A 21,029-nucleotide genomic window follows, 5' to 3' on the forward strand; every position below is an offset into this window, starting at 1 on the left:
GGAATAATAACATTTTTATTTATATGGGATCTGTTAATATGTATATTTTCTGTGTGTGTGTGTGTGTGAGAGAGAGACTGGTGTTTGGAATTGAACCTAGGGACACTTTACCACTGAGCTGTATCTCCAGACCTTTTCATTTTAAAGTTCTTTGATACACAGGGGCACTTTACCACTAAGTCACATCCCCATCCCGCAGCCCCCCCCCCCCCCCCCCCCCGTGGTGCTGGGTCTTCAGAAATCAGAATTCCTTTCTTTTTTTCTTTTAATTTTTTTCCTTAGTTGTTGATAGATCTTTATAGATCTCAGGGCTTTGTGCATGAGAGGCAAGCACTCTACCAACTGAGCTATATCCCCATCCCCATCCCTTTTTGTTTTTTATTTTGAGACAGAGCCTCACTAAGTTACCAAGGCTGTGCTAGAATTTCTGCTTCAGCTTCCAGAGTCACTAGGATAACATCTATCAATGAGCCTGCCTGTATGTGTTAATTTAATGTAGTCAAGTTATCAACATTTCAGAGGAACCCGTAAGTAAATTGACCCAGATGCTGACTTCCAAAAACTATTTTATTATAACTTTTTCCAATAAGACACCCAAACAAAATATTAGAAAATATAGAGGAATAAAATTTTTACATTCAAATTCTACCACATAGGATATTAATTAACCATGATTAACATTAGTAAATAGCCTTCCTGGCTATTTTCTATTCCATAAATATTAGTAAATTAGTAATTCTGAATGTAGATACATTAACAGTGTTTCCTCAGTGGGTAAGGTTACTTACAACCACCTTCCTGGGATAAAGAATGGTAGAAACTGTAAGAATTGATTTTTGAAAAACCAGGTATTCTATTAATTTCTGGAAAACTAAAACCAATGTGGAATAAATTATTTAGTTTTCTTAAAGTCTAAACAGTAAATTATGAAGTGTTAGCTTGTAGAGTGATCTAGAGGGCTAAAATTATTCAAATTTTTGTTGTTCTTATAACTTATGTATAGATAATTTTCCCACAGTGTACTTTTATATGGCAAGTCTGGTAATAGACTGGTTTCTTTCACTATTTGACCTTCAGAAATACCAAGATGTCTAATAAAATAAAATATCAAGATATCTAATACTCTTTGATAATAAAATAGTGGTCTTATCTTTTTATTTTTCTATTATTTTGGGGGAAAATATGCTGATTCTAACAATGGGGATTTGTTAGTATTGTCAGGCTCTCCTGTGGTTGGGACTTTGGTCATTTCAGAGCTAGTGAATACATTTTTAAATAATGCTTTTTAGAAAAATGGTTATATTTTAGGGCTGGGGTTGTGGCACAGCGGTAGAGCACTCGCCTAGCACGTGCGAGGCGCTGGGTTCAATCCTTAGCACCACATAACAATAAATAAAAATAAAGATATTGTGTACAACTACAACTAAAAATATATTTAAAAAAAAAGAAAAATGGTTATATTTTAAGTGCATGTTTTCTTATGAGACAGCTTCATTTTAATAGATTTGGACCTAATATGTAACCAAATAATTTCTAAATATCGGGTAGCTATTCTGTCCTTCCACTTAAATGTTCATATTAATTCATTTGCTCCAGTGGCTGGGTTAGCATTCAGAGCTGGAGTTTGAGGCTCAGATGCTTTCCCCATCTGAGCTTCCAATACGCATGACTGAACTCTTTGAGCATGTCTAGCATGCTAAATACAGCAGCTTCTCAGTGTGAAAATAAGACTTGATTAAAAACAAATCTATTTTAATTCTCCTTTGCAAATGGTTCTGTTTTAATGTTACCTTTCTGAATTCTCCTTAATATTCAAATGAGGAAATTCACTTCCTGATCATTATCATAGATAAATTAGTCTACTTTTTGATCTTTTTCAATGAGCATTAATTATTAATTAAGATAAAAAGTCATCAGAGAATAATAGAGTGGATTGCTTTTCTATTTGTCTCCCCCCTTTTTTCCTTTCTATTGAAAACACAAAGTTACATGCTTTTGAAGAAATATTAACATACCCCTGTAAATATTTGTAACAAGGATAGAAATGAAGAAAAGCTTTCCTAGTGTTTTCTTGATGCATTGCCAGCAAAAAAGAAAAGCCCTGAGAAAATCAAACACTTGATTTGTGGCTATGCAAAGGGTAGTTTGTTATTATTGGGAACGTTTGCAATAGAAAGGTCAGCAAAAAAAAAAAAAAAAAAAAGCAAGGAACTATTGAAGTACTCTGCTTTTTACATGGGGAAACAACACTGTTTGGTATAATGGAGAATTACATTTTAAAAAAAATTTAATATTTTTTAGTCATTGATGGACCTTTATTTAATTTATTTATTTGTATGTGGTGCTGAGAATTGAACCGAGGGCCTCACACGTGCCAGGCAAGCACTCTGCCTCTGAGCCACCACCCCAGCCCCAGCTACCACCCCAGCCCCTTTAAAATATTGATAAGCATGTTGGTTTATATATATATGTGTGTGTGTATAATATATGTCACTTTTTGACGGGGTACTGGGGATTAAACCCTGGGGTACTTAACTACTGGGCCATATCCCAAGCCCTTTTTTTTTTTTTTTTTTTAGTATTTTGACAGCTAAGTTGCTTAGGACCTTGCTAAATTGCTGAGACTGGTCTTGACCTTGAGATCCTCCTGCCTCAGCCTCCAAGCCTCACTTTGCCTGGCCACTTTTTTTTTTTAATGACTTTCCACTATTTGCTCAGGCTGGTTTTAAACACCTAAACTCAAGTAATCCTAGTGATCCTCCTGTCTCAGCTTCGAAAGTAGCTGGGACTCCTCAGTTCACGTTGCTTTTTATTTTCAGGTAATGTCTCCTTATTTTTGTGCTATGGATAAAGTAGTATAAATACACCTTAATTGCTTTTTATTTTTGTCTTACCTATTCTTTTTTTTAAATTATTTTTTAGTTATAGGTGGATACAATATCTTTATTTTATGTCTATGTGGTGCTGAGGATTGAACTCAGTGCCTCATGCATGGTAGGTAATTACTCTACCTCTGAGCCACAACCCCAGCCCTTACTTATTCTTTTATTGCTGCATAGTTACAAAATATTACATTTATCTGTTATTTATTTTTCTATTCTTTCTCCTAATGATTTTGCTTTCAAAAGAACTTTACATTTTTTAATATTGTTTTTTGGATCCTCTTGCCAGTTGCCCCTTTTAATACCTCTTTTGCTCTTCATGGCAACACTTTGGTCTTTCCCAAGTGGTTTCAGCAAATTCAGAGTCCATCAGGTTTTAAATGAGTAATTTGCAATGTATTTTATTATTTATTTTTTTTCCTTAATATTTATTTTTTAGTTTTCGGCAGACACAACATCTTTGTTTGTATGTGGTGCTGAGGATCGAACCTGGGTCGCACGCATGCCAGCCTGGGGATGTGGCTACCGCTTGAGCCACATCCCCAGCCCCTTGCAATGTATTTTAAAATGTGCCTCCTATTGCACAGTGGTGCAAGCCTGTAATCCCAGCGGCTCAGAGGCTGAGGCAGGAGGAGCATGAGTGCAAAGCCAGCCTCAGCAATTTAGCAAGGCCCTAAGTAACTTAGCAAGACCCTGTCTCAAAAAAAAGGGGGGGGGGGCTGGCTATGAGACTTAGTGGTTGAGTACCCCTGGATTTAATCTCTAGTACTTAAGTACTTACAAATAAATAAAATGTGCCTCAACCTCTGAGTGCTTGAAATTCAGGCATTGTGAAAATTATGAATTTCAGTGCAGATTACTAAGTACAGCCATTTAGTGTGCTGGTTTGAATTTCCTTTTGAGATAGTTATAACAGAAACGACCAAATGTAAATGGCCAACCCTACATCTTAATGTAGGTTGATATGTTTTTACTGTTGTGCCCATGTGTAGTACTGGGGACTGAACTCAGGGCTTTGGAAGCTAGGCAAGTACTCTACATTCCCAGCCCCCTCCCCTTTTCTAAAAATTTGAGACAGTTTCTCTAAATTGTCCAGACTGGCCTTGAATTTGGGATGCTCCTACTTCAGCTTCCCTAGTAGCCATTTCGTTGAATGACTTTGGTTTGCAATGAAGAAAACAAAGACTTCCATGGTGGCAATAGATACTTTAATTTATGAATGTGTCACATTTTGTTTACAGTTACTAAGCTTTTTTTCCCCCCAACTTTTCTAACTTCTTTGTTTGCTTATTCCTTTTACTTAAGTTTCCAAAACAGTCAAAGAAAAAAATTTACAAGGGCAGGAAATAGTCACAGTGGTGCATACTTGTAATTCCAGCAACTGGAAAGCTGAGGCAGGAGGATCCAAGTTGAAGGACAGTGTTGGCAATTTAGGGAGATTCTGTCTCAAAATAAAAAATAAAAATGGCTAGGAAAAAAAAAAAGAAAGAAAAGAATGTTGAAATAGAAAATGTAAAATTAAACTAACAGGAAAGTGGCATAGAAAATAAACCAGTAAATTAATCAGTAGCTTAGAATCCGAAAATCTTTTTTTTTTTTTTTTTTTTAAGAGAGAGAGAGAATTTTTTTTAATATTTATTTTTTAGTTTTCAGCGGACACAACATCTTTGTTTGTATGTGGTGCTGAGGATCGAACCTGGGCCGCATGCATGCCAGGCGAGCACATCCCTAGCCCCAAGAATCTGAAAATCTTAACAGTTATTTGTCAAAATTTCAAAAATCAGCCAGGCGTAGTGGCTAATGTCTATAACTCTAGCTAGTCAGGAAGCTGAAGGAGGAGTATCGCAAGTGTGGGGTCAAGCCTCCACAGTTTAGAAAGGCCCTTTCTCAAAATTAAACTCAGAAAGGGCTAAAGATGTACTCATGGCACGGCCTAGAATATTTGAGGCCCTAAGTTGAATTTTCAGTATGGCAAAAACATTTAAAAATTGTGAAATAACATATACTATGATTGTTGCAACTGTGTGATACAGGACTTGCTTAGCCTGAACGCCCTGAAAGAGGAAAGAGAGATTATTTCAGTTGATAGGACCTGCTGAGATCAAGTTTATTAAATTCAGTATAGACAAGCTCAATACAAGACAGATTAATGTAGGCTGCAGTTGTAGCTCAGTGGTAGAGCAAGTGTCTCACAAGTGTGAGGCACTTGGGGTTCCATACTAGCACCACATAAAAACAAAGGTATTCAGTCCACATACAACTAAAAAAACTTAAAAAAAATTTAAGGTGACCCAAGTAATTTTATACTATGAGTTACTCATTACAATATTTATGCTATATGACAGACAAGCAAATAAAAACAAAACGAATTTGGCGCTTTATCCTCTGTGGAACAAAAGAAAATATTATGCACAAGTGATTCCAGACACTGGTGCAGTTGGTTTTAGTGACTATTTTCTAATTCAAAATACTACAGAGCTTGAAAATAAGTCGGCTTGCATTTTTCAAACTTTTATTTATTTTTTGTTGCTGGGGATTGAACCCGGGGCCTCTACCACTGAGCCACACCCCAACTCTTTTTTCTTTCTTTCTTGTTTTTGTGGTGCTGGGGATTGAACCCAGGGTCTTGGGCATGTAAGGAAAGCACTCTACCAACTGAGCTATATCCCCAGCCCTTCTTTTTCTTTCTCTCTCTTTTTTTTTTTTTGAGACAGGGTCTCGCTAAATTGCTGAGGCTGGCCTCAAATTCGCCATCCTCCTGCCTCAGCCTCCTGACTCACTGGTATTACAGGCATGCGCCACTGTGACCAGCAGTCGTCTAGTACTTGAAACAATGAGACCAAATATCTAAAATTTGGCTTTTATCTGAAGCACCATCCTTCTGTTGCTGTTCTAATGAACTCGGTTTTTCGGTATGCAGTACAGTTGCCTTAACTTGGTGGGTGTTCCGCAGGTTTCTGTAACCCGGTCTTTTTAAAATAAAAGTCGAACTGCAGGTTTCAAAAGTCCCTAGCCCGAACGATGCCGGAGGTCCAATCCTCTCCTCTATGGTGATAAAGGACCGCAAACCCTCCCGAGAGGAGGCTCAGACTCCGCCGCCTCTTTCGGCTCCACTGCCTACGCGCCCAGTGGTAGCAAGGCTGCCTTGCAAAGGTTTCGCAAGGTGCTGTCTACGCAGCGGCTTAGGTTACAGCCCGGTTCCGCGAGGGCCGGGTTTCCGCGGCCGTCACTGCGCAGCCAGCGGTGGGAAGGGCGGCCTAATTCCAGCCACTTTCCCAAGCAGGCGGGGACCAAGCGCCCGGAAGCGGCAGGGGCTGGCGGCCGCTTTCCGCAGCCGCCTCTGCTCGGAGTCCTCTCCTTTCCTTCCCCAGGCCGGCGCCGGGGCCGTCTGCTCGCGGTGCTGGAGGGCGCCGGGGCCGCACTGAGCGCGCCGCGTCCCGGGGCCGGGCGCGCGAGCAGGACTCCCGGCGCCGTCCCTCCCTTCCCCGCCCCGCGCCGCGCGCCTGCGCGCAGGCTGTGAGGAACTCGGCATCCCGGCCTCCGCGGGCGGGCGGACGCGCGCGCACCCGCGGCGAGGGGGCGGCGGCCAGGCGGCGGGAGGCGGGCCGCGCGCGCCGGTGGGAAGCGTCCGGCAGCCACAGCGCCAGCTCCGTCGTAGTCGCTGCCGCCCGGGTCCCGCTCGCCCCTCCTCCCGCTCCCCCCGCCCGCCGCCGCCCGCGCGCATGCGCCGCCGGAGCGCGAGGGTCGGCTTCGGGTGTGTGGTGGCGGCAGAGCGGAGCTGCGAGGCCCGAGAGTCAGAACCTGGGGGAGAGGGATGGTCTCTGCACCCGGGGGAGCCGGAGGAGCCGCCGCCGCTTCCGACGCCACCGCCGCAGCCGCCGCCGCCGCCGCCCCGGCGCCCGCCTCCCGGCGCTGACGGCCTCGTACGAAGCCGGCGAGGGGGAGCCAGCCACCGCGGTCGCCGGCACGCCGCCCAGCATGGTCCGGGAAACCAGGCACCTCTGGGTGGGCAACTTACCGGAGAACGTGCGGGAGGAGAAGATCATCGAGCATTTCAAACGGTGAGTGACACGAGGCCCCGGTCCGCGCTCGCTCCTCGGGCGCCGCTGCCCGACCGGCCCGTTGCCGGCCCCTCCCCGTGCGCGGAACTGGTGAGCAGGACTCCGGCCAGACCCGCGGCGGGTGCGGGCAGCGCGCGCTGTCCCCGGCCGCTCGGCCCCTTCGCGGCGTTGGGCCTCGGGCCTCCGGGGAGCCGGGCCGCCGCCTCCCCGCCGAGGGGAGCAGGCCGGGTGCCCTCGCGTCCGCGGAGGAGCGGCGCTGTCGCCGAGCTCGCCCGCGGGGTCGCGTCCTTGCGCCCGGCTCCGGGGCTGCGAGTGGCCGCGGTCGGGCGGGAACCCGAGGCCGCCCTACCGCCGCGGCGCCCCGTGTCCCGCAGCAACTCCCGCTCCTCGCGCTCGAGATGTCTGGCTTGGAGAGGGAGGGCTGCGCGGAAACCCAAGCCCCGGTGGGTACCTCGGGGCGCCTCGCAGGTGGGAGAAGTCCCGGGGACCTCGCGGAGGGTTGCGCCTGGAAACCAGCGGAGCGGGCAAGTGGTTTCGCGTTTTGCGGGCTCGGCGCAGAGGCTGCCCGAAGTTGGGCTGCGGCGCCTCTGGACGCCCTCGCCCCGCGCCCGGCCGCCCGCCGGGGCTTGGGTGGCGGACCCAGCGTCCGGGCGCCGGCCGAGAAGGCAAGGCGGGCACCTCCCGCGCCGCCACGGCCTTGTGACCCAGCGGCCTTTCGAGTAGTCCTGTCCCCACCCCCGAATTCGTCAATCTAGTGATTCAAAGGCGCCGGCCTTTCGGGGTTAGATGTAATGGTTTCCACCTTCCCGAACGTTTTGTCTGGAAATGTAGGACTGGGTGCTGCTCTTGGTGCACCTTACTTTTCAGTAGCGCTTGGCGCTTGTTTTCTTTGTGGAGTACATGTGTGCTGTCACTGGGGGGAGGCCGCGGTGGGGACTACTACTTAAAATGACGAGGTGCTGGGACTGGGCGCACTCTGAGGAGGACCGCCGCAGAGCTGCGGCCGTCCTAGGAGGTTGCTGTTTCTGCCGGTCTTCAGGACCCTGAGGGGCTCCGAGTCTGGTTCGCTCCTAATTCAATTCCTCTTACTATCTAGCGAGAGAGGGAAATTGTGGGGCGTCCTTATTAGTGAGTCACCATGGGAAAAATAGGTTGCGTCGCTCGTTCCGGAGCCGCTTGGATAAGGAAATGGAAGCAGCGGCGGCGGAGCTCCTCTTTCAGATGGAGGATCATTGATTGTGTTGGCGGTTACTGTTACCGGGGTATTAAATCGCCGCTGGGGCGCGCGTGTGCGCGTGTCCGCGTGTGAAAAGGACCGGGCGCGCAGAGGCCATTCATAATCTGCTGAGCCGTCCCCGGCAGGCCTGGGGGAGGTGCGCGCTCCCCGGGACTCCCGGTGTTTACTACGTGGTGCCTGAGAGACCGGCGAGGGGGAGGTCGGAGGAGAAACTCGCCTCCGTGCCCTGGGATGAGCGGAGGCTGCGGGCTGAGGCGGGTAGCAGATGGGAACTTTCCTGTGCTGCTCCACCCCTTTCCCGCCTCCGCCTCCGTTATCGTCAGTGTTTTGGTGGAAAAATCGTTTAGGTGCAGATTATGGGAGTGGAAAACCGCTGAGAAGGGCTCCCTTTAATCTCCGGGTGGACTTTCCCTGTGGTCTCTGCACGGGAGATTCGTAGGCACCGACGTTCAGACACGTGCATTGCAGCATTCGCTCTGCTCCTGTTAAGAGCCCCACGGGTCATTCCGTATTAGGCAGAGTTCAGAGACATTGCATGCCTCTGGCGGGGAGTTTGACCCCTCTGCAAGATGAGAGGGGGTAGGGAGAGGACCGAGGAAGTGGTCCCAGGCGGTTCTGGAAGGGCTTTAAGTGGATGGCGCTGCGGTCCGGCTCGTATGAATGACTTTCTAAAATGGCGGCCAGGACCCACTTTATGTGGGAATCGGCAGAGCAGAGCGCAGAATGCACAGAGGGAGGCGGCGGGGCTGCCTCCGAGAGCTTGGCCGTGTTCAGTGCTCACGGCTGCGTTGGAGAGGAAGGTCTGCCCATTGTGCACCAAAACAGATGCTACTGACAGAAGCAGGTTTTATTTTAAAATTAAGCAGACTGTGTCTTTGAAACTCCTTTATTTTAAAGGCGATTTTTAGAAATTTTAAATGAATTTATCTCATTTGAATAGGCAGTACTTTTTAATGGTTTCAGCGAGTATAAAAAGGTACATAGGAGACAAATCTCCCCTTCACCCTTGACCCCGGAATTCCCGGTTCTCATACCTCCCGCCCCCAAAACAGGTAATCTCTATTTCTGGTTTCTTGTTTATCTTTCTGCGCCTACGAGAAGTGTTCTCCATGATCCTGCTGTGGAGCTAAACGGACCAACCAGCCTTTTATTCCTTTTGTAGAATATGTTTTGTAAAATGTGTGACTGCTACGGGAGGGAAAACGAATTCTGAATAATTTTAAATAAAAGGGATGAAAGGTAGTTATACCAGAGTGATGGCTCTACAAGAAAATTTAATGATATTCACCTCTGGAGTCCAGTAGACATCAGAATGAGAAAAACCATGCAATACCCATGTCAAAACTAAAGCTTGGGGTAATAGCTCAGTAGTAAAGCACTTGCCTAGCGTGTGTGAGGTTCTGGGTTCGGTTCCCAGTACCGCAAAAACAAAACAACGCCCCCCATGGAAGGAAAAAAAAGAAAGGAAAAAAAAAAAAACACAAACCTGACGCCTAAGTGCCTGCTTCTGCCCTTTTCCCTAGCTGATTGCAACATTAACTAATAACTGTTTTACAGGATTAAGAGGTGTACACTGGGAATACATTATATAAAACGTTTTCAAGATGAATGTTCTCTTAACAGTGACTAGGCTTTTGTATTTGGATTAAAAAGTATTTGGATTAAAAAAAGAACTAAACCAGACAGCTCTGGAGGCACGACAGTTTAGACACATTTGGGGGTGGGGTGGGGGGATATCGAGTCATATTTTCTTTTTCCAATTTATATTTTGATGAGTGTTTTTGGTGGACAATAGATTGAGGGAAGGATGCCGATTTGGCTTTTTTCCCTCTGTGCCAAAGAAAGACCAAACCCTTAGAACATAAGAGCAATTTTCAAAATTTGGCTTTACCTTTGTAATAATAAATCTATTGTGTTCATTCTCTTTATAGCTTTCCATATGCTGAATTTAAAAAAAATTAAGCAAGGACTATTTTTGAATAGGGTTTTAGTTAACAAAGATTCATTACAGGGGCACAATGGAGAAAGTCCTTTCCTTTGTATGTTGGCTGGGTTGAAGGGGGAAGGGAGGAATTACACAACAATTGGTTGCTGTCTTTTAGTTGTAAGAGAGAGGTGTGTGCAAAGGCCAGCCTTGAATTAGAAAGAAGGAATGAATAGAACCCTTGAAAGATTTTGTTAAAAATTATGCCTTATTTTCAGATTAGGTTCTTTCCATTCACCTCCCACCGGCTTGTTTTAGTCATAAGTTAAATGTTACTCTTAAGATTGGGTGAGGTAAATCTTCATTCTTGAAAATTTGTCAAGAATTAGACCCATTTAAATATGCTTTATTTTTGGCAATTTAAATGTTTTATCAGGCTGGGTACTGTAGTATATGCCTGTAATCCCAGCAACTCCAGAGGCTGAGGCAGGAGGATCAGAAGTCTGAGGCTGGACAATTTAGCCAGATCCTGACTTAAAAAATTGCAGGGTGGGGCGAGTAGGGACTTAGCTCAGTAGTAGAGCATCCCTGGAATCAATCCCCAGTACTTCTAAGAGGGGAAAAAGGGAGTTTTATCACAATGATTTTTCCCGAGTTTAAATAGTTGGAATAAATGTTACATATGTTCAAATACCTTTACTTCTTGGACACATATAAAATAATAAGGAAGAGTTTCCTTGTCCTTTATAGCAAGAGATATTTTTAGACTTAAACAAATTTTACTTATCATAGCCTACATCATTGCTGCATTCAAGACAGATGGTTTCTATGAGATGACCTCTGATTTTGAATATTATGATTTTGAATATCTATTTTCATGATAGACTTTTGCATATTTTAAAAATAACACAAAAATAATCAGTTATGCTGGGAGTTAATCACCATTCAGGAGGCTGAGGCAGGAGTATCCCAATTTCAAGGCCAATCTCAGCAGTTCAGCAAGGTCCCAAGCAACTTAGCAAACCCTGTCTCAAAATTAAGAAAATAAATAAATAAATAAACATGGATGGGCATGTAGCTCAGTGATAAAGCACCTCTGGATTCAATTCCCAGTATAAAGAAGGAAAAAAAAAAAAGTGACATTGGAAGACAGTTTAGGCCTCATTGCAAGGAAGAGTGATGGCATTCAATTTGTGTAGCAGGTAACATTTCTAGACACCTTTGTTGTAAATTCTTGGTTACTTGGGATTGTGTTGTTTGGTATGTTTACGAAATATTTCAGACTTGATTTATGAAACATTTTAAGTTCCATGAACACTAATGTTTTGGGAAAATTTACACAGAAGTATAAACATAGTAGTGATGTGAGTGAAGGCTTTTCTAAATGTTCTTCCAAGTCATTTTCCCCTTAGTTAGAAGGGTTGTTTTTTAACTTTCTTTTTTGGCAGTGATAGGTATGGAACCTGGGACTATGAGTATACTAAGCAAGGGCTCTGTTCCTAAACTTTATCCCCAGCATTGTTGCTTACATTTTAAAAATGTGGAAACCAAATGTTAATTATTTTATTAGAAGCCATGTAATTTATGAGTGATATCTAGCTGGTTTTTAGTGTGTGGAAATATGCTTTGCAGTGAAGAGATGTTCTTGGTATAAAACATTCCAATGTTCAGATTGTCCCCATGCATGGGTCCTTGTCTGCCAAGTTGAAAATAACGCATCTTAAAAAAACTACAGTGGAATAACTGTATAAAATCCTAACTTAAATTTAGCGACTCTTTGGATTTAATTGCTTAGGATTTAATTTTGAGTATAGAAACGAATAGAACTCTAGTATGTTTAAGGATTTTTATTATATAAGAAACTGCTCAAATCTTTATAGTTTTGAAATATGTGTAGGAAAATTCAAACAGAAAACACTATTTCTTCACCTGTGTAGCTAATACTAGATACTACTCCATCTTCAAGTTTGGGGTGTGTGTGTGTGTGTGTGTGTGTGTGTGTGTGTGTTGCTGGGGATTGAATCCAGGGCCTTGTGCATGCAAGGCAAGCACTCTATCAACTGAACTATATCCCCAGCCTCTGTCTTTGTTTCTTTATATTAGTTGCTGAGAATATTGACAAACTGAAATTTCTCCAATTATACCTTGTATTGACCTTTAAGTTCTTACCATGTTTACATATAGTATGTATACTTCTTTGACATAATTCATTTATGGCTTCTTTGATTCTTAAAATTATTTGACCCAAAGTGATTTTTTTATATTGACCTCATTTAATTCCTTTGATTTAAAAACATATATACACATTTTAAGTCCATTTTATATTAAAAAAAAATACCCTTAGTGATTTGTATCTCTTTTTAAATATTTACTTATTCATATATTTTTGCAGTGCTGGGGATTGAACCCAGGGGTACTTTGCCACTGAGCTACATCCCCAACCCCTTTTATTTTTATTTTTTAATATTTATTTATTTTTTAGTTGTAGGTGAACACAATATCTTTTCGTGGTGCTGAGGATCGAACCCAGGTACCTCACATGTGCTAGGCAAGCACTCTATTACCGAGCCACAACCCCAGCCCTTATTTTCTGTTTTGAATCAGGGTCTTGCTCACTTGCCCAGGCAGGCCTTGACCCTCCAGCCTCAGGCTCCCAAGTAGCTAGGATTACAGGTGTGTGTTATCGTGCCAGACTGATTTATGTAATTTATAAATCAATAAATTGTTAGGTAGCAGGCATTTTTTGATTCACCCATTCATTTTTTAAAATTATGCTCCTTTGCATTCAGGGTTATTTAAAAGTTTCTTTGGGTTGAAAGAATGATGATAAAAGAACACATTATTACTTTATTATATTAGAAGGATGTTAGAATCTTTAGTGAAGACTGTTACTGCTTAGGTAAGAATTCAGGAGGAAGCACTAAACATGAATGGGAAAATACATATTTATGTCTTATTGACATTTAGTATTTCCTTAATATGTGGTGTGGCGGGGGAACAACATGGTAGTTGGTTTATAGATGTCATATATTTTAAAACTGTGGGTTCACATATCTCTAGTATGTTTAAGGATTTTTATTATATAAGAAATTGCTCAAATCTTTATAATTTTGGAATATGTGTAGGAAAATTCAAACGGGAAAACACTGTTTCTTCACCTGTGTAGCTAATACTAGACATTACTCCAACTTCATTAGAATTTTTCTAACCTCTCCATTTTCATGTTTGTAAATCCCTTCTCAGGCAACCAACATGGTAGTTGATTATAGGCATGCACCACTACACCCCATGCATCATTATTCATCCTCATCATGACTTGGAAAAATTATAATAACATGAGATATGCTGCTATATTCTTTTATTTGATGCAGGAATAAAAAGTGTGTATGTAGATTATGGTATCACCAGTTTTTATTTCAGATATATTAAAAAAAATTCTGATTTGGAGAATTTTGAACATATAGAGAAATAGACCAAACAGTAAAACAACTTAGCAAGACTCAAAATAAAAAGGGTTGGGGGTGTGGCTCAGGGGTAAAGTACCCCTGGGTTCAATCCACAGTACCTGGAGTAGGGGAACCAAAATAGTACATGAATCCCAAGAACCTATCAATCAGCCCCACAACCATCAGTATATGACCTATGAGGAAAAACAAAGCAAAAGAGGGGAGTAGAGCACCCTGAGGCTTGGGATGAGAAGATAATCTTAGATGTGAGAAGATGGACATTTGATATAACAGAATGAGGACCTCATTTATTTTTCTTCTTCCTGTATTATTTCAAAAGAAAAAAGAATTCAAAAAGATAGCTTAGGAACAGAACAAAAAATTCCCAGATCTCCTTCTCTGAAATTCCCCAGTTATTAACATTTTGTCACATTTGCTTTGTTACTCTTTCCTTTTTTTTCCTTTCCCTTTTTTGGTGGTACTGGTGATTGAACCTAGAGGCTCTCTACCACTGAGCCATACCTATAGTCCTTTTTATTTTATTTTGAGATAGGGTCTTACTTAGTTGCTGAGGCTGGCCTCTAGCTTTCAGTCCTCCTGCCCCATCCTCCAACTAAGAACTCTACCAACTGAGCTATGTCCCCAGCCCTGCTTATTTGTTTTGATGCCCATAACATCCTAATTTTGAGTCAGCAGGGGAGCCTTTAAACTAGCTACTAATGTAGTTGAGCATGCACCTGTAGTCCCAGGTTCTTGCAAGGCTAAAGCAGGATGATCTCTTGAACCCAGGAGTTTCAGTTTCAGGTCAGCCAGGGCAACATAGTGAGACCCTGTCATAGCCCCCATTCCTTCCAGAAAAATAAAAAGTTAGCTAGCTACTGTGTTTCCATCATTCTTCAGATACTCAATTCTGGCACAACAAAGGCTTATTTTGTACTTTCTCTGTCACTGAAACAGACATTTATTTCTTCAAGGAGCCCTGGCCCCCTTTTAGTTTAATTATTTAGAAACCAAGATCTAGGTGCTTTGGTTTGGCCATTACTGCAGAGCTGAGGTGTGTTTTTTGGGTGTACATGTATATATACACATGAACATGCCTCTGTGTCATACTTTAAAACTGTGGGCTCACAGATGTTACATTACGTGAATATTTTTCTAACCTTCCATTTCATATTTGTAAATTCCTTCTCAGACAAGAAACCTGCTTTCCATTATTCATGATATACTTATTTGCTCAGTTATATGTTCTATGTAAGTATATCCCAACTTAATCTGTCTCCCTTTCTTCTTCACCTCTGGTGACATTGCCTCTGCGGGGCCTCCTGTACATAACTGTTCTCTTTCTTGGAAACCAGCTGGGCAAGGCAGGGAAAGGAAGGTGGGACTGAAAGTGATTTGCCTGTTTTTGCCCTTATTTTTTCTGTAGGAGACTACTTGTGGATGGATTCAAAAGTGCCAAAATGGCACTTGCTGCTGATGCCATTTTAAAGCAGATTTGGGACCACCTCATTCTTAAAATTTTAGGTTTGATTTTACTTGGATCACTGACTTTCTGTGGAGTGTGAGCTCAACCACTGGATCAGTCTGAGCTCTATCATACGTGAGTCATGGGAGAGGTGATAATGATAAAGACAGTTTCTTTTTTTCCTTTTTGGTCCTGAGCACTGAACCCAGGGGTGCTTAACAACTGAGCCACATTCCCCAGCCCTTTCTTATTTTTTATTTTGAAACAGGGCCTCATTAAGTTGCTTAGGGCCTTGCTAAATTGCTGAGGCTGGCTTTGAATTTGCTGTCTTCTGTCTCAGACTCTACAGCTGCCAGGATTACAGCTGTGCCACCAGGCTCAGAGAGAGTTCATTTCTTAGTAATAATATTAGAAGTCATTTTTTCCCTTTATTTGGGTGTCAACCCTCACTTTGGTGTGGTATTTCACTAAAATTTTGCCCTGACCTTACCTCTTCCAAACTTTATTGACCTGAATCTTTTTTTTTTTTTTTCCCTTTCCCACCTTCACTGTTGTGGCTTCCTTAAGTAATTAAGATACCCTGTTCCCGCTGTGCATGGTGGAGCTCACTTGCAATCTTAGCTACTCAAGAGGCTGAGGCAGGAGGATCTCAAATTGCAGGCCTGCCTGAGCAATTTCAAAAGACCCTGGCTAAAAATAAAATTTAAGAAGGAGCTGAGGAGCCAGGTGCAGAAGTGCAGGCCTGAAATCCCAACACCTCAAAGCCAGACTCTGCAAAAGGGAGGTGCTAAGCAACTCAGTGAGACCCTTTCTCTAAATAAGATACAAAATAGGGCTGGGGATGTGGTTTAGTAACCTAGGGCCCGGAGTTCAATCCCCAGTACCAAAAAAAAAAAAAAAAAGGGGGAAAAAAAAAAAAAAAGAAAGAAAAATGCTGGATAGTGCAGGAGGGCCCAGGTTTAATCCTTTGAACTCTAAAAGGAACACACATGTTCATTGATACAAACAAGCCAGATGTTGCATAACATTTATTTTACTGTTATTATTATTATTTTTTTTGTAGTACTGGGAATTGACCCTGGGGCTTCACACATGCTGCACAACTGCTGTACCACTGATTTTGAGACAGGTTTTTGCTAAATTGCCCAATGTGCCCTTGAACTTGGCATCTTCCTGTCTTGGCCCCCTGAATCTCTTGGGATTATAGGTGTGTGCCACCTTGCCTGGGTTTCCCTTAATTTTAAAAAATGATAAATGTGCTCTGTTACATTAATCAAAGGCATATAAGGACTAGTTCTTATAGACCTCTTTTTATCTCTTCTACCTTATTATGAAATAACAGAGTTGTTTTTTAATTGTTTTTTTTTTTTTTGGTCACAGATGAATCCTTTTCAGCATAACTTTGTTTTGTCTTTCTAAAAAAGAAGGTACAAAAAAGGAACTTTGATTACAGCTTTGAGTCTGAGGGTTGTGACCTTTGATTGCCTTTATGTTGAATTTATTTGAAATTTGTTTAAAAAATAATTTTATGAGAAAATTCCTCAAAAAAGTATCGTTTTTAGAGAAAGCTTTTTGTTTGAGAGCTATAACTAGGCAGGTTAAGATGTTGAGTGGAGGGCTGGGGATGTGGCTCAAGTGGTAGCGTGCTTACCTAGCATGTATGAGGCACTGGGTTTGATTCTCAGCACCACATAAAAATAAAATGGAGATATTGTGTTCACCTAAAACTGAAAAATAAATATTAAAAAAATGTTGAGTGGAGAGGTTAATATAAGATCTTCAGGCATAGAATCTAGTAACTTAGTTTTAATTTGATGAAGTTAATTTAGTCCAAGTTTATTTATTAGTTTTATAAAAAATGTTGGAGTTGAATAGAAAAAAGCCAAATATTTAGAGAACCTTATTTTTTTAACTGGAAGTAGAGGTAGTCGCTCAAAATTTTAGAAAAATATTTCTAGTGAACCGCAAGTGGAGGTGCATGCCTATAATCCCAGGGACTGGGGAGGCTAAAGGCAGGAGAAGCATAAATTCAAGGGCAGCCTCAGCAATTTAGTGAGGCCCCGTGTCCAAAAAAATAAAAAGGACTGGGGATATAGCTCAGTGGTAAAACACCTTTGGGTTCAATCCTCAGTATTCTCCCTCCAAGTGTGTGTGTGTGTGTGTGTGTGTGTGTGTAAGAGATAGATATATGAAAAGAATATGGAATTTATATATATTTTAAAAAGGTGCGATCACATATTTGTCGTCTTCTATCCAAGCAATATGTTATGAAATATGGATAAATAAATAAATAGTTCAGTGAAAACTAGACATATTCCTAAATTTTTAATTTAAAAAAATTAATATTTGACTAAAATAAATAATAAGGATAGAGATTAATTTTTTTCATCAATTGTAGTGTCAGTATTGTCCTGGCAAGGCAAGTAGGAAGCCCCTTTCCAAGAGTCCTTTGCAGTTGTACTAGGGACTCTTGCTGCAGAGTTATGCTAATTTATTGTTTAGTGTCTTGACTTCTGCTACTTGAACTTTTTTATTTTTTTTCACCCTTCCCCTTTTTGATCAACTTGCCTTGCATGTTGTTGTTTTGTCTTGATTAATTTTTTTTTGTTTACTGCTGTTAATTTGAAAAGTGTTTAATGTTGATCATGAGCATTTTATATGATCACAGAACATTTGGAGTTTTTCTCTTCAAAATTGGGCAGTGTTTGCAGTAGTACACACCTGTAATCCCAGCTGTTTGGGTGGCTGAGGTAGGAGGATGGCAAGTTCTAGGCCAATTTGGGTAACTTAGTAAGATCCTGTCTAAAAATAAAAAGGCCTGGGGATGTAGTTCAGTAGTAGAGTGTCCCTGGATTCAGTCATACAAAACAAAACACAAAATTTGGTGATCTTTTCAAAGATTAGTTGAGACTATCCTTTTGTTAAAAGTTAATTTTACTGGGCTGGGATTGTGGCTCAGCGGTAGAGCGCTCGCCTAGCATGGGCAGGACCCGGGTTCGATCCTCAACACCACATAAAAATAAAGGTTTTGTGTTATGTCCATTACACCTAAAAAATATTTAAAAAGTTAATTTGGGCTGGGGATGTGGCTCAGGTGGTAGCGCGCTCGCCTGGCATGCGTGCGGCCCGGGTTGGGTCCTCAGCACCACATACAAACAAAGATGTTGTGTCCACCGAAAACTAAAAAAAAAAAAAAAAAAAAAAAATTCTCTCTCTCTCTTCTCTCTCTCTCTCGATCTCTCTCTCTTAAAAAAAGTTAATTTTACTTAGTAAATGGCTTTTTATTAGATTGCTTTAGAATAGTGTATGTGTGTGTATAAATAATATGCCCCCCCCCCCCCACTGAAGTAATAATTCCAAAGAATTTTATCATTTAGGGCTTTACTGAAAAAAGGTGTCCTTTGCCAAGAGTTCTAGATATCAGATTTTCATGTACAGGAATCTAGGCATTCACTCTGAATTCAGAGAAACATGGGATATAGTTTTATTAGTTGAATTAAGCTTATCGTCAGTTTTAAAGTTTTTTAACCCTTTCTAATTAAAACCAGTAGTTTCTCATACTAAAAAGTAATATGGGGCTAACTCAATGGTAAAGCAATACCATGTATCCTATGCTAAAGATCCTGAGTTCCTGAAGGTGGGAGGATCTCAGTGACCTGCTAGTCCGAGACCAACACAGTAAATAGAATATTTATCAGATATGTGATGAGAAATATGTAAAATGAGTATTATTTACTTTTAGAAATGAGGTTCTGATACACGCTACAAACATGAATGGACCTTGACGGGCATTCGAATTGTTTCCCTTTTTTGGAAGTAGGGAAAAGGCTTTTAAGGAAGTTGCTGTGAGCATTTCTTTCTTTCTTTTTTTTTTTAAAGAGAGAGAGAATTTTTAATATTTATTTTTTAGTTTTTGGCGGACACAACATCTTTGTTTGTATGTGGTGCTGAGGATCGAACCCGGGCCGCACGCATGCCAGGTGAGCGCGCTACCGCTTGAGCCACATCCCCAGCCCAAGCATTTCTGTATGTAATTTTAATGTGATCAGGTTTTAAGTTCTTTTGAGTATGTACCTAGGAGTGGAATTGCTGGTTTTATGCATTAATTCTTTCTTTATTTTTTGGTGTACTGGGGATGAATTTTTAGATCCTAGCACTTAAAGAGCTCTATTATGGAACTTATTTCCAGCCTCTTTGTCTAACATTTTGAGGAACTGACATGTTTTTTCCAAAGTGGCTTCCTTGTATGATGGTTTAGATGTCTCCACTTGATATTGTCTTTTTTTTTTAAGTCATCCTAGTAGATATGAAGTGATATCTGTGTGTGTGTGTGTGTGTGTGTGTGTGTGTGTGTACACTTACTATACTGGGAATTGAACCTAGAGGTGCTCTACCACTGAGCTGTATCCCTAACCCTTTTTATTTTTGACTTTCGATTTTGAGACAGGGTCTCACTGAGTTGCCAAGCCTGATCTGTTGCAGTCCTCCTGTCTCTGCCTCCCAAGTTACTGGGATCACAGGCATGTGCCACCTCGCCTGGCTCATTGTGGTTTTGATTTTTATTTTCCCTATGAGTTGACGATATGGATCATCTTTCATGTGTTTATTGTTCATTGTATATCTTTGGAAATATGTCTGTTTATATTTGTTTCCCATTTAAAAAATTGGATTGTTTTTATCATTGAGTTGTAAGAGTTTCTAATTAGATAAATAACTTGCAAATATTTTCTTCCATTCGGTGGGTTTCTGTTTATGTGCAGTACATGTCTTTGGATAGCATAAAGTCATTAACTAATTTGTTACTGTTATGCAGACTATTTGAATTTATTTAAGAGGGCTGGGGGTAAACAGTTCAGTGGTAGAGCACGCACCAGAAAGAAAAAAGAAAAAAATTTTTAGTCTTGTAGTTTTAGTCGTAGATGAACACAGTAAATTTTTATTTTTATTTTTTTTTATGGTGTGCTGAGGGTTGAACCTAGTGCCTCACACTTGCAAGCTCTCTACCACTGAACCACAACCCCAGCCCCAGAAAAAGAAATCTTTGACTTGCTAGATGATTGTTAAAACTTTCAAGTTTTACTTTTGACTTTGATTTGTTTTGATTGACAAGAGACATGACATTATAAATATCATTATCTTTATTTGGTTATGTCCAATAACAGGAGTCTTGTGATCTAAGTATATGATTCTGAGTTGGACCTACATTTAGTATGTTGAAGTGTGTATCAGTAGTTTTAATAAAGTAGCTTTAATATCTAAAGCTATTATGTTGATGACAAATAATAGCTTTGGTTAGCTTTAAAAGATTGAGAATTGTACATGTAAAAATGGTTAAAATAACTAACTTTATTTTATCATAATTTTTTTTTTACTTAAAAAATTGAGCTGTGATGGTGTAAAAACAATGTGCCCAGCTCTAATTTAATGTTAAAATACATTATTATTATTATTATTTTAATATTAATTTTTTAGTTTTTGGTGGACACAACATCTTTATTTTTATGTGTGCTGAGGATCAAACCCAGCGCCCCGCGCATGCCAGGCGAGCACGCTACCGCTTGAGCCACATCCCCAGCCTCCCAAAATACATTATTATTATTAATTTGGGTACCTGGGCTTGAACCCAGAGGGGCTTATGTACTGAGCCACATCCACAGCCCTTTTTTTGTATTTTATTCAGAGACAGGTTCTCACTAAGTTGCTGAGGCTGGCTTTGAATTTGTCATCCTCCTGCCTCAGTCTCCTAAGCCCCTGGGATTAACAGGGGCTAAGCTACATTATTTAAGCTGGGTGTATGGTGGCAATTGCCTATAGTCCCGCTATTTACGAAGCTAGGGGCAGCCTGGGCAGCATAGGGAGGCCCTGTTTTTTTTTTTTTTTTAAGACATTAAAAAAAATTTCTTGGAAGTCTGCCTTTTTGCATACTTGAAGCAATCCCAGTCTGTGAAGTAGGAAGTAAAGGTGTGGGGTTGGTGGTGTTGCTCAGTGGTACAGTGCTTGTCTAGCATGAGAAA

At 41.4% G+C, this 21,029-nt stretch overlaps 1 protein-coding gene across 2 annotated transcripts in view; it reads left to right on the top strand.

Annotated features, from left to right (window-relative positions):
* The first annotated feature begins 6,608 nt into the window (after positions 1–6,608).
* Positions 6,609–21,029, top strand: part of Spen (spen family transcriptional repressor) — an 81,162-nt gene continuing 66,741 nt past the window's right edge. For both annotated transcript variants that reach the window (XM_071617386.1, XM_027951957.2), the window contains exon 1: positions 6,609–6,943. In XM_071617386.1, coding sequence (XP_071473487.1) covers positions 6,861–6,943 — 83 coding nt within the window. In that variant the 5' untranslated portion in view covers positions 6,609–6,860. The remainder of the gene's footprint in view (positions 6,944–21,029) is intronic.

Source organism: Marmota flaviventris, chromosome 10 (assembly GCF_047511675.1).
Source record: "Marmota flaviventris isolate mMarFla1 chromosome 10, mMarFla1.hap1, whole genome shotgun sequence".
Classification (NCBI taxonomy): Eukaryota; Metazoa; Chordata; class Mammalia; order Rodentia; family Sciuridae; genus Marmota; species Marmota flaviventris.